The 14,045-nt window shown below is 37.4% G+C and overlaps 1 protein-coding gene across 5 annotated transcripts in view; it reads left to right on the top strand.

The window, feature by feature from the left end:
- Positions 1–14,045, top strand: part of ATAD2B (ATPase family AAA domain containing 2B) — a 78,623-nt gene that overhangs the window by 30,869 nt on the left and 33,709 nt on the right. For all 5 annotated transcript variants that reach the window (XR_013956539.1, XM_080614855.1, XM_080614856.1 and 2 more), the window contains 5 exons: positions 586–676; positions 6,273–6,584; positions 10,095–10,227; positions 12,969–13,155; positions 13,838–14,023. Coding sequence is in view for 4 of the 5 variants with exons in the window: in XM_080614855.1 (XP_080470981.1) it covers positions 586–676; positions 6,273–6,584; positions 10,095–10,227; positions 12,969–13,155; positions 13,838–14,023 (909 nt within the window). In the remaining variant the exon portion in view is untranslated. The remainder of the gene's footprint in view (positions 1–585; positions 677–6,272; positions 6,585–10,094; positions 10,228–12,968; positions 13,156–13,837; positions 14,024–14,045) is intronic.

Genomic DNA, 14,045 nt, shown 5'->3' with positions numbered 1-14,045 from the left:
AGCACATAACAGTTGTACGCACAAAGCCAGACAACAGGAACATTTCCTTTTTCTAGACTTCTGTAATCTCAGCCATAACATATACTTTAAATTTACTTTGCATATTGATAGGTGTATTTGGATTCTGTAGATTTTTAAAATTAAATAGATTTGGAATTCATGTTTATGTACAGTGCTACTCTGCAGTAAATTAATTGGTGAGGCATTTGTCAGTAGAATCTGTTAATCATAGGTGCAGCAATTAAAAATTAAATTAGAAAATCAGTTCCTCATAGAACACGAGGTTTGATCATTTCATGTATAATAGTGTTGATTAAACAGCAGTTGAAGTGTGCAACTGGTATACTGAAAAAATTATGTATATGAAATTAAAAAAGAAGGGAAGACTTTTGCTCTTGACTTTTGAGTGCTAAGTTCTATTTTATGCATCTCAGTGACATGTCAAAATCAGGTAAAATAATTTTACATTCACCTGAATAAATAACAATTTTGTCTAAAAATATTATGACATGGAATTTTCTTGCTAATTCTGGGGATTTTTCTCTCTCTCTCGCTCTCTTTTTTTTTTTTTTTTTTTTTCATTAGGCACGGAAGCACATTTTACAAATTCATACCAGGGATTGGAACCCCAAATTGTCAGATCCTTTCTTAGGAGAACTGGCTGAAAAATGTGTTGGTAAGTGTTATAATGTTAGTACTTTTACTATAGATGCTTTCTCTTCTGTGTAAAACCTTGAAGGTATGTTAAATATATCGGGGTATTTTATTATTTCTACCTTTCTAAACTTCTATACTTTCAACAACACACTTTTTTTGTTATAACAGAAATGCTTCTGTCTTACTAAAACAAACTGAGTAGCTAGTAGTCATTTGAAAATACAGTTAATGTTTCCTTTTTGTAATATTGCTGTCCTCATATAGGATACATACCCTCAAAATGAAGTGGGAATTGGAATCTTCAGGTAGACTACACATTATAGTAATGTATTAAAGAAGAGATAGGGAGACTTTGTTTTGTTCTACCCTCTTGTGGAAGGGAAAACAAAATCAGTACTTGTGTGGGGTTTTTTTGGTTTTGTTTTTACTGACTCGCATGCTCTCCTTTGACATAAATCCAACAAACTAACGAGCCATTCTAAGGATGAATTTTTTTCCAGATTGCTAGCACAGAACAACCTCAAAGTGTAGACTTGGGGGGGGGTGGTGGTGGAAAAAAAGCACCACACCATGAGTACATTAAATAAACCTTTGGAGCGCCCAAAGACCTGCTGTACTGAATGGAGGATGATTGTTCAAGATAAACGTGCTGCTTAAAAGTTCATCAGAAATAAACCCATATATTTTTATAGTGAATTTAACAGAGGAAATTACCCTAAAACACAAATCACAATCTCTTCTCAACAATTTGTCATGCAAAGATCCATTCTGTCAGTCACCTGCTTGGACAAGCACTGAAGTTCTTAGAAACAGGATGGTCTCAAATACCTGTGCATTGGAATCCATCATCAGAGAAATAAGAACTTTAAATAGAACATCAGCCCATTCAGTCATCTACAGTGCACCCGAATTATCCTCTTCATCTACAGGGACATCTGTCATCGAAGCAGCATCCCTCCGCTTTTGATGCACAAAGACCTCCACAACTTCTGGTGAGGAGAAAACATAACTGTCCAGCAAACTCCAGTTTAAGCTTTGCCGGGTATAAGACAGCATGTGCCAAACCCATTTTATGTAAATTCTGCTTGATTTGTACAAGGACTTGGTGCTGCTAAGTGGGAGAGAGGGGAATAGGTGGGATAAAACCCAGTTGTCTTAGAAAATTCACCGTATTTCTGCATTGAGAACACAAGTTCGTATTTTAAAATTTCAGACCATTGAGAAAGCTGTTTGTAAGTTTGATTGGAAGCCATTCTTTGTGCTTAGTAAAGCCTGTCAGTTCTATGGAAAAGCCAGCTAACAAAACGAAATACCATTTCCTGTTTTTCTTGTTTTTTCTACTGTTCAACTACTGTGCACTTGATTGTCTCTGTTTGGTATCTTGGAATTTAAATGTTTCCATACATCCAAGATTAAAACCTTCTGACTATTGCAAGGACTTTTTAAACCAGCTGAAATAAGACTGGTTTATCTTCTTCATCGTGAGATTGCCTCATCATTTCTAGAAGTGAAATCTGCAGGAACTAATTATTTAAACAGACTTTTCCAGATTCTTTGCAGCCATTGCAAATCAGGCTCATTGGCACACTTGTCATATACGATACAGTATACACTGGTCTGCAATATCCTCTTGTTGTGCAGGTTTTCTTTAAAAACCAACAAACGTTCCTCCTGCAAAAAAACCCCATCACTTTGCCTTCCCCAGGTAAAAGCTGTCTAGACTCAGCAGGCTTTTTGCACAGCATGGTTTATACCTCTCTCCGGTTCAGCAAACTTGGCAACACTTAACTACAAGAGTATGGATCCTGATGAAGAAAGCTGCTGAAATATTACCAAAGTAAATGACTTTGGGGAAGCAGGTGTATGTGCGACTCGGAACTTCTTAACATCTAGGGGTGTAATTGTAAAGAAATTAGAATGGAAAAGCCCTAGGACTTGTGAAAAATAGGTTATTTCCTGAGGGTTGATTTTTGTCCCGGGTGTTATGGATCACATACCTTTTTTGAGATTTCTGTGTATGTGAGGATTAAAGAACCCACTTCACTGAATGGCTGCATGACTGCAATGTGTGTGAGACAAAGTGAAGCAGCTTGGGGAGAGTACAGAGTTGCTCAGAAGACCTCACGCTGATGTCTTATTAGTACCTTCAATAAACACAAGTAATTACTGTTTTTTCTCCTTACTGGAGATGGGCCCCAGATACGCTGAACTTTTAAAATCCTTCCTTCTCTTTTGTGCTTACTTCATTGTTCTGAGTGATAACTTCCTGTAGGTAGAGAGGTTGCTGTTAACTCAGTCTAACAGGAAACAAAACAAACTAGCAACCAAAAAAAATGCATCTGTCATCTTGCAGCTAAATCTTTTCGTGATGTAGTAAAAGTTATTTAAATAATGCTAAATAGAATTGTAAAGAAACAAGCCATTACACTCAAGATGTTAAAATATGGTGTTAAAAATATTCTGTCCTTATTACAACAGGAGTATTTTGTAGCAAAATGACACCTTGTTTCTTTCCTAACCTATTGTAATGATATAGGGGGAAGTTTTGGCATTAGTGTTTGTTTTTCACAACCTTTTTAAAAAAAACAAACAACCAAACAACCAAACAAAAAAAAAGAAAAAAAACTTCTCATTTCCATCATCATGCTGAGTTTTTGCCTAACTCTCTTTCCCTGCAGTCCATTTTAGGAGTTGCAGGGAGTTGCGTGACAAATTGAAGAATTGGTCAAGTTTATTCACCTAAACATCACTAAGTTCTGTAGCAGTTTGTTGCAGGTTTTTGTGGTGGATATTAGGCAGAGTTTTAAAGAAGACATGATTTCTGCACTGTAAGGCTAGAAGAGTGTGGCTTTAAAATTGCAGTGATCAAAGTGCAGTCTTTGGAAACCTATACAGGAATCCACTTGTTTGCCATCCTACTCTTTGAAAGTTGTACTTCAAAAATATTAAGCATAGTGTGGTGGTGATGGGTAGAACAAAATGGGTACTTGACAAGAATACTTGTTTTGTGCTAAGTTAAGGTGTGCCAGTACATTTTGCCTGCCAAATTGAACGTCCTTTGTGAGCTGCTTCAAAAAATGAAAGGAAAAGCACTGAACCTTGATGTTTATAGTATAGTGTCAATTTGGGCAAAAATAAGTTCACGTTATTTACAGTTGACATGATATATTTTATTTTGCTTTGACAATACCTTACTACATTTTTCTTCCTCTTCATCAGTATGCATTTACTGTTTAGAACTAAAAATACTTTTTAATGTTCTATGGGATTTTTCCAGTTTTCCTGTCACGAAATGGATGTACAGTATGCACAAGAGAGTCCCTCAAAAAGAGATACCAATTATTAGTCTTCAAATGTAATTGCTCCTGAGAAATGAAAAGTAGAAATGGAGACTAATCGTGTATCTGATCACCTGAGAATTTAATTTTTAAAATAGGCTACAGGCTATTATTTCCTAATTTTGCAATTCTTTGGAGATGTGCAAGCGGTGATTAAAATAACTGTTAGAAAGTGGTATTACAGCATTTATTAATAGAAAAATTGGAAAGGATGTAGCTCCTGAGCTGCTGAATCTTTTGTCGTGAAGATACTCAACTAGTTTTTAAGGTGACAGGCATTCAGGGTGCTATATCTCTAGCACATCTTTGAATTAAGTTTTGGTTTAATGTCCCCCAGCATTATTTGTTTAATCCACTGTGCTTGTTAGATGAAAAGTGGACCGGTTTAAATGGGAATGTGAACAAAGCAGAATTTAGAGAAAAAACCTTGGTTTGGTTTTTCTAATGCACCTGTAGATACTGTCTAATGGGTTCACATGGCTGATGGAGTTTGCCTGCGTGGTTTTGATTATTCATGATAGAGGTTAGCTAAATACAACCTTAGTGCTGAAAATAATTAGTTTCCTATTGATTAGTATAGTGGATGTAACACATTTCAAATGTCACGTGTATTTACTTCAGGATAACTTCTGATTTGCTACATCTATATAACAGTCACAGTGAGGGCTCATCAAGTTTCTACCGTTATAGCTACTAATCTTACTATAAAATTGGAAAACTTAGTTTAAAAGTTGCAGAAGGAATCTGATATTGATGGTGATCTTCTGTTTGGGGTTGTTTTTTTGGGGTTTTTTATTTGACTGTTTTCTTTTTAAAAAGTTATTTCTCAAGTATACATGGGAAACTCATCTGGAATTTGAAGTCTCACCTGATTTAAGTCACCTTTATAGCTGAAAAAGTTGGTATCTTTTATTGTTATCTCCCAAATTTTTATTTCTGAAAGATTGAGATGGAAGATTGTCTTACATATTGCTTCCTTTTTTATTTTTCAACACTGTGTATGGAATCAGCCCTGTTCGTTGTTGCTGTATGGATCTTGTAAAAGTGCGCATGCCAGCAGCACATCAAGGGGTAGAGAGAGAAACAAGGCAGGGTTCAGCTTTGGGATTCTGTGCTTCCAAAAGACCAATAGAGGAGAAAAATGATTAAAAATAAAATACAGAGAAGAAAAAAGGCAAAAGCTGTAGGACTGGCAGGAGGATAAAAAAAGTTAAAAAAAAAAAGTTTACTGAGAATAATTTAACCAAAGAATTGATTAATTAGTTTCTATAAACACTTTGCTGCAAACCCATGAACTTTTATGTGGCAGTACCTCACTGCAGCATGTTTTCCTATAGTAATTGTAATTCTCTAAAAGACTTTCCCACTGGAATGGTGTTTCATGTTTTTTGAAAGGTGGAACTATGGTGCTACAAAATACCGTGGCGTATTATTGTCTCTTGCTGAGAGATATGGAAGAATTTGAAATCTAATTTCTAGCTCTGGGGAAAAAAATCCGGAACCATTAGTACCACAGAAAACACAGAGGTATTAAGTCTCTCAGTATTTCATAATTATCAGATCTGTGTTTTTCGGTGATGATGAAGCAATTATAGGTAACCACCTGTAGATATTTATGAAGCCGGTCTAAATTAAAATTCTAGTGCTTTTTGATAGTTTTTCTCGTCTTCTGGTTATATTAGTAAAATTATGAAACTAATGAAAAGTCTGAAAAAATGTCTTGATAGTAAAATTTCACATTTTTCCAGGAGTCCACAGCATGCTTTTTCAAAAAGAGGTTTCATCTCGTCCATATTCTACTCATGAAACACTTCTCTTTATGTTGCTCATTTTCTCAGTCTGTAAAAGTTTAAAGTTGGTAATGTTCATCCAGTAGAACAAAATTACTTTTCTATTAAAGATTATACTCATGTAGAGATACTAAAATAACAAAGGAGGAGGGGGACAGGCTTGTTAAAATTGCACACATACTTTAGACAATATTAGGAAAAAGAAAGCCATGACAGAGCAGTAACCCTGGGCTGAAAATACACTATATATTGGGCTATACAGTGAAAATGTACATCAGTGTGGAATTAATTTCTTACTGTATTTCAATATTCCTGGACATAATTTCCTAGTACATAACACAGTCACTGGATTATGACCTGATGCCTTTCGGCAGATGCTTTGTGGACGTTGACAATTAAGTATTACTGATTGGTTTTTAGCTTTAGGCATGTATGTAGCACAGCAATGCTATTTCATGAAAGATATTTTTGTTTTTGTGTGCACTAGGGTACTGTGGAGCTGACATAAAAGCACTTTGCACTGAGGCTGCCTTGATTGCCCTGAGACGACGCTATCCTCAGATTTATGTGAGCAGTCAGAAACTGCAGCTTGATGTTTCTTCAGTAGTTCTCAGCGCGCAGGATTTTTATCATGCAATGCAGAATATTGTGCCTGCTTCTCAACGTGCCGTGACATCTTCAGGACATGCGTTATCTCCTGTGATCAGACCACTGTTGGAACGTACCTTCACTAACCTTCTCGAGGTTTTACACAAAGTATTCCCTCATGCTGAATTCAGCCAGGGTGACAAAAGTGAAGGTATGTGGTTTGGTTTGGGCTTTCTTTTTGCAGATGCTGTTTGAATTTGGAAATATTTCAACTGGCTTTCTTGTATTGCTAGGCCTAAACCTAATGTGTATTTGGTTCAGAGTGTTAATATGTTAATACAATCCACTTGGATGTTCAGAATTATTTTTGCTGATTCAAAGTTGCTGTGGAATTTAATAAACTCACCTGTATAGACCAAGATCCCATAGGAATGAGCGCCACCTGAAAAAAAGGAGAACCCCCAAGTAATTTGCAAATTAGATACAAGAAATAATGGAGTTACTCAGGCAAAACAAAATTAAGTAGTAAGATAACGTTATGTTGGTAGTAGGACCTGGATTTGGTGCTTCTGCGTTAGTATGTTAGGACCTGGAATGGGTGTTCCTGTCTTGAGTGTTAGTTGTCTGTGCCCTGTCCTTTGTTGATGGGGCAGAGGCAGGCTGCAAAGGAGTGATGTGGGGAGCTTGCAGCACAGCTAGTGAGATTGCGGTTAGCTGAGATACCTGAGCCTATGCAATGGTCATCAACTGGTTAAGGAGAAAGTCCTGAGGCTTCCCTCCCCTTGAACTGGCCCTTTTCACTCCTGATCATCTGAGGTGCTTCTGCTGGCTTAGCAACTGGAGAACTATTTGTTGTTTTGTCAAGTTAGCTTTTTGACAAATTAGTGAGTAAAGTCAACTCACTAAGGGGTCAGATGTATGCCAGAACACTGCTGCAATGGGAGCAATGTGAGTGCATTGAGAAAGCAGGGAATAAGAAGGAATGCAACTGACTATTTTGACTGCAGTGAGTCAATAGGTTCTGGTTTTTTGGTTTTTTTACCTAGCTCTTCTCTGAGACACACTTTAATAGTTACCCTGGTCGTTTCTTGGAAGTTTAATTTGAACAAGGTATCTTAGTTTTGTGACAGCCATGACTTTCTTTACATTCTTATTCCATAGCATGCTTTCAGACTGCAGCCCAGGCAGCTAAAGCTGATCCTTGTGCTGGCCGCAGCTCCTCCAGCCCAGCTGTCCACTTTTGCTCTATCCCTTCCACTTACTCTAGTACTTCAGGCCCTTTCTTAAACCATTTTAGCCAGCAAACACATCCAAAACCGGTGTATTTTTGTTTGGTTAGTTTTCTGCTGACTGTGGGATAGTTGGAGGTTTTAACGAGTGCTGAAGTTGGCGTAAGATAGGGCCTGGGAGCATGTAGTGGTTGGTAGGGGGAAATGAGCTGGCTTGCAGCTGCAGTTGGGTTGTATTAGGCTCCCTTGACCAGATCAGGTTCTCATAACCAAAGTTGTTTAAGGTGCTAAAGTTTCCATATACTGTTAACTTGCTGGTAATGCCCAACATAGAGATAGTCATTATTGTTGAAGGAATGAATTAAGAGTCTCTGGCTTTGTTGTAAAGTTCTAGTTCAGAATATTTTCCTCAGTTACATTCTTTACAGTCCTATTTATTACTGCTCATTATTGCTTACAAAGTGAGTTTGGAAGCATTTATTGATTTAAATAGTAGTTTTACTAGATAATTCTGCTGCTGTGGCTACTTTAAAATATTTGTAGATAATAAGTTTTGAAGATACATGGACTAAGGTTTCTTTTAACATTTCTGCTGTACCTTGATTGTTATTCTTAACCTCTTAACCGCCCCAAATATTGAATAATAAGCTTAATCTGTGTTAGAAGCAGCAAAATCCACTTTCATGTACAATGATTATAAATGTAAATGTAGATTACACACTAGGGCTTCAGTTTTTCTTAAATTTGGAGCCAGTTATATAGCAGATGCTTACTCGTGTGCTTACAGTCTGCAAATTGGGTCTTCTACATGTCTTTGAGTTCACTAATGGTACCTGTTTCTCATAATCCAGCGAGTCAGGCGTACAAGCAAAGAATGTCACAGAGGCTTGATGCTTGGGATTAAAAGATGGGCTGCCTTTTAAAATAATTATGCATTTTAGGAAATGAAAGCTGTGTCCAGTGCATGAGCATAGGTTTTACCACTGTGGTCTGCCTTTGATATAGCAGAAAAATTCTGCCTATTTAGGGACTGGAGGGAGACAAGAGTTAGGAGGCCGATGTCCATTTGATTTGAAGGCCTCTGCTCTTGCCGGAGCTACTTGTCAAACAGCTTCTGAACTGCTTTTTCTTGCTATGGTCTAGCTTTCGTTGTCTCTTAACAATTTTTCCTTGGACTGTATGTCTAGATGCATAACCCTTAGATGGCATCTCTGTCCAACACTTAATGCTGCTTTGAAGTTGATTCCTTTGTCCTGCGGTGGTGGCTTGATCAGTCTAGTGGGACCTGTGCCATGGCTTCATGTAGATCAGGCAAATTATGCAGTGGGTCATATATCTGAGAGTAGCACATCTCTCTGTATTTCACTCTTCTGTTTCACAGCAGTCCATTTTATAAGCAGCGGTGGCCAACTTGAGCTACTGTTAGGTTGTCTGGTGGTTGCCCTGAGCACAGTGTGCTGCAGTGAGTCTGGGCTGCTCTCAGAAATGCTGCTCATTCATTGCAGAGCATTTGCTTCCTCAGGACACCTGGCCTCTGTGCTGCTCTTACTGTTCAGCTGAGTGGCTGTGAGCATTTTCATCCCATCATTACAGACTGTTTTTAATATCGCAATGAGAATGAGTGGCTTGTATAGGGGAACATCAACTGAACTCCTTTCCTGGGGCAATTAAAGATGTTGCAACAGTATTTTCCCATTATCAAATCACAGCAGTCCTCTTTTAATCCCGTTGTGGCTTTGGTGACTAATTTAACTGTACCTGATTTTCAGCTGTCAACTGGTTATTTTGTTTTAGTGCCATATTTGTATTTTTTGTAGTTGTTTGTCCCTGCAGTCTGCCTTTTGAATGTAATCAGTCTTTCAGCTTTTAGTTTCTGAAAGTTTATAATGTATTTCAGTTCATTATACTAATCTACTAGGATTAAAATAGGTTAAGGTATAGTAAATGAACTTGGAATGAATTGAAGTGACTATGATAAACAGTAATTTGATATTCTTTGGCAGATGATCAGAGGGTGGAAAGCAGCTCTTCATAAACATATATTGTCTCAGTAATTGTGCTGAGAATAATTTTAGAAGAAGTGTGCCTGTTAAAATTTGGGCACTTAGAGCAAGCAAATAAGTACAAAGCTCTATGTAGTCTGAGGAATTGCAGATTTTACAACTTTATCCTTGAAAAACCTCTAGCTGTAAAATAAAACCAAAGGAAGCATTTCATAACAAGTTAAACATTTGTTGTATTCAGGAAGTTGTTCTGCTTGATGGTTTAAAAATATAAATTGCAATTATGATTAGACTTCTACAATATTTAATTTGTTTTGGTTTTTGAAGTAATAAGTACTTATTATTCTGTGTTCTGATAGTTAAACACATTTTTTTCTATGTTTGAAAATGTGTTATAATTTATATGAAGAAAATTGTAATGTCTTTTCTTGCTTGTTGTGCATGTATTGAGAAGTGATAAGATTCTAATTAATATATTTCTTGGAACAGATGTACCAAGTTTAATATTAGATGATAGTGAAGATGAGAATGCTTCATCAATTTTTGAGGCAAGCTGTCACTCAGGATCACCAAAGAAACAGACATCAGCTGCTATACATAAACCCTACCTTCATTTTACAATGTGAGTGTTTCTCTAAATATATGTAATCAGATACGTAAAACTATTTGTCTTTGTCGGTGACATGGACAGTGGGATTGAGTGTGCCCTCAGCAAGTTTGCCGATGACACCAAGCTGTGTGGTTCGGTTGATACGCCGGAGGGAAGCAATGCCATCCAGAGGGACCTTGACATGATTGTGAGGTGGGCTGATGCCAACCTTATGAAGTTTAACCATGCCAAGTGCAAGGTCCTACACCTGAGTCGGAGCAATCCCAGGCACAGCTACGGGTTGTGCAGAGAAGAGATTCAGAGCAGGCCTGTGGAGAAGGACTTGGGGGTGTTGGTCGATGAGAAACTGAACATGAGCCGGCTTCAGTGTGCACTTGCAGCCCAGAAAGCCAACTGTATACTGGGCTGCATCAAGAGGAGAGTGACCAGCAGGTCAAAGGAGGTGATCCTGCCCCTCTACTCTGCTCTCGTGAGACCTCACTTGGAGTATTGTGTGCAGTTCTGGTGTCCTCAACATGAAAAGGACATGGAACTGTTGGAACTAGTCCAGAGGAGGGCCACGAGACCAAGTTGGGGCTGTTCAGCCTGGAGAAGAGAAGGCTGCATGGAGACCTCATAGCAGCCTTCCAGTATCTGAAGGGGGCCTATAGGGATGCTGGGGATGGACTCTTCATTAGGGACTGTAGTGATACAACCAGGGGTGATGGGTTCAGACTTAAAGAGGGGAAGTTTAGACTGGATATAAGGAAGAAATTCTTTACTGAGAGGGTGGTGAGGCACTGGAATGGGTTGCCCAAGGACGTTGTGAATGCTCCATCCCTGGCGGTGTTCAAGGCCAGGTTGAACAGAGCCTTGAGTGACATGGTTTAGTGTGAGGTGTCCCTGCCTATGGCAGGGGGGTTGGAAGTAGATGGCCTTAACATCCTTTCCAACCCTAACTATTCTATCATTCTATGAAAACTATGTAGTTCTACATGAGGAGAGATATCAAAGATCTTTTTCTTTGTGGTGGCAATGCTGTTCTGTAATAAAAACATTATACTGTATGGACAAGAGTTTTAGATGTGTGAATGATCTTGGGAAGGGCCACATCCTAGATACAATACTCAGAACTAATTTGCAACAGGCAGGTGGAGCTTAGAAGGATGTCAACAGCAGTTCTTAATTATAACAAATCATTTTGATTTGAAAGATGAAAAGCTGGGAAGAGAGCTATGTAAGAATATTTTGGAAGTATTGTTTGTTTTTCCTGGGTCTGAAGTATTGTTGAGCTTCTGCAGCTGTTTGGACGCATTATATGATTCAGCATTTTTAAGATGTTTTCTTTGTTGTTTTTTCATGGAATGTTTTGGGAAAATGGAAATTCAGAAAGTGTGTGTGAAATTTGGATGAGTCTTTCCTGTATAAATTGGACTGGCTACAGTAATTAACAATGATAAACTAACATTTATTTATCTTGTATTAAGAGCGGTTTTAGACTGGAGGGCTTCTGCAGGGAGTTTGCTAAATAAAGAAAATGAGGTTAAGGAAAATGTACATTAGTAGTACTGTTTAGTAGAGCCATCTTGTGGAAAACTGCTAAAATTTTTGTGTAATGCACATAGTACATACTCAAGTATTTTAATGCCAAATTTAAGCTTCTTATTGGGAGGTTGGGGGGGGGGAACTCGAAAGCAAACCAACAGTATATGTTTGGGTGGATATATGTTTAAATAAAATAATCTTGATAAGTATATTTATTTTTGAAAAGTATGTAAGCCTCTTTTAAGCTATCTTTCTGAGCCTTTTTGATCACTATCTGTGTGTGTAACCACTGCCAGAACTGAAAAGCCAAAGGTCAACAATGTTGATAGCTGTTACAAAAGTTTTAACCAGAAATAAAACCAGCCAGGTTTGTTGCACTGCCCAAGATGATTGATGTGCAGATAAAAAATGCTTTAATGAGCTCAAAGGCAAATTAATAAAAAAAAAATCTTGTTTCATAACCAATTTTCTATGCATGGAAAAGACTTACAGTGGAAAAAACAAATGCTTCTTTTTTCATGTCTCACTTGTCCCCAAAACAGGGTAACCCCCACCGTAAACAAACAAACAAACAAAACCCCCCAAATCCTTGAATGCACTCCTTACAATTTCTTCTGAACAGCAAAAGCAAAAAATAAGTTTACCTTTGCAGTTTTTCCGTCAAAAATCTTTTATCTGTCTGAAAATCTATGGAATAGAAGTGTGTGATTATGCTGGAATAGAAGAATAGTGATTTATTCAATTGTATTTTTTAATTAAAGAAAGTATTGAAATCTTAGGTGGATTTTGGAAGTTTGGGTAGTACTTAAGAGATGAATGGGTTGACCTGGGATTCCTGAGGCTGCTGAAGAGATGCTGTAGTAGTTAGGACTGAAGTAGACATGATTAAATGAATATCTTAACTGGAAGTCCATTAAGTCTTTTTATATGCTCAAGAAATTAATTCTAAATAAACTGGATAGTCAGAATTTTCATGAATTTAATATGCGCATGGTTTTGCATAGATGGGTTTGAATTGTTGTGAAATCAAAGATCAGACAAAGCTTGAGCTTTGGAGACTTTGGAGTAGTGTTAAGGTATAGTAGAGTTAGTTGAATCTTCTTTCACTATCATAGGAACCTTACCCATTATTGAAAATCTTTTGGATTCTAAAATACCTTTCTATATATATTGTTCCATTGATAACACTGGCAAGTTAATTTTACTTTGCAACTTTTGCTCTGTTGTAGGTCAGCTTATCACCAGCCAACCTCTTACAGACCAAGGTTACTGCTATCTGGAGAGAGAGGTTCGGGTCAGACTTCGCACCTTGCTCCAGCACTATTGCACACTCTTGAAAAATTCTCTGTACACAGGCTAGATCTGCCAGCACTTTATTCAGTCAGTGCCAAAACGCCTGAAGAATCATGTGCACAGGTGACATTGCAGATTCTTATGTAATGAGTAAATGATGTAATTCTGGAACAGATTAGTTGAATCAATATAAAGACAGCTAAGTGGAATGTAACTTTAAAGCTAGGTTTTCATAGGCTCCTTCTATTTTCGTGTTTAAAAGAAAGGGATCTCTAAAGGGTGATTGAGATCTCTCTGCTGACTAGTGACAGCAATTACATTTTTAACTTGCCCCCTTAGTCACATACCTGATATCCAGTAAGTTTAATTCAGTTTAATTCTTTTTTAATTCAGTTCCTGAATTTCGTTTTACGTTTTATTAGCTTGTGTATGAATTGGTGTGCTGTGGTTCTGGGTTCATATACTCAGTTTTAAATGTTTCAGGTTTAAAAACAGTTTGCGGTGGATTTTGCATGGATTGCAGTCTAGTTTAATTTTTATCCTGATTGTTCAGTTTTAGCAAGTTTTTAAAGCATGTATGACAAGTAGTTGTTCTGTAGTCTCCCTAGCATATAGACTCCCTAGTTAACAGTCACAAACACATGTTTAGAAAGCCTTTCTCTTTAGATAATTGCATTTTACTGGAACATTTGTATATAAAATATCACAAACATGAGTAATTTCCTAGTCCACAAGAATTTTATTACTCACAAGTGATAATAACAATTTGTTTCGTAGTTTAAATACCAGTCTTTCTTCTAATTAGATCTTTCGTGAAGCTCGAAGAACAGTACCAAGTATTGTTTACATGCCTCATATTGGTGATTGGTGGGAAGCTGTCAGTGAAACTGTGAGAGCTACTTTTCTAACTTTGCTGCAAGACATACCATCTTTCTCCCCTATATTTCTACTGTCTACCTCTGAGTCCATGTATAGTGATTTGCCTGAAGAGGTAAGTTTATACTGGAAGCAGT

The sequence above is a fragment of the Psittacula echo genome (genome assembly GCF_963264785.1).
Source record: "Psittacula echo genome assembly, chromosome: 4".
Classification (NCBI taxonomy): domain Eukaryota; kingdom Metazoa; phylum Chordata; class Aves; order Psittaciformes; family Psittacidae; genus Psittacula; species Psittacula echo.
This window is presented reverse-complemented; position numbering and strand designations above follow the sequence as displayed.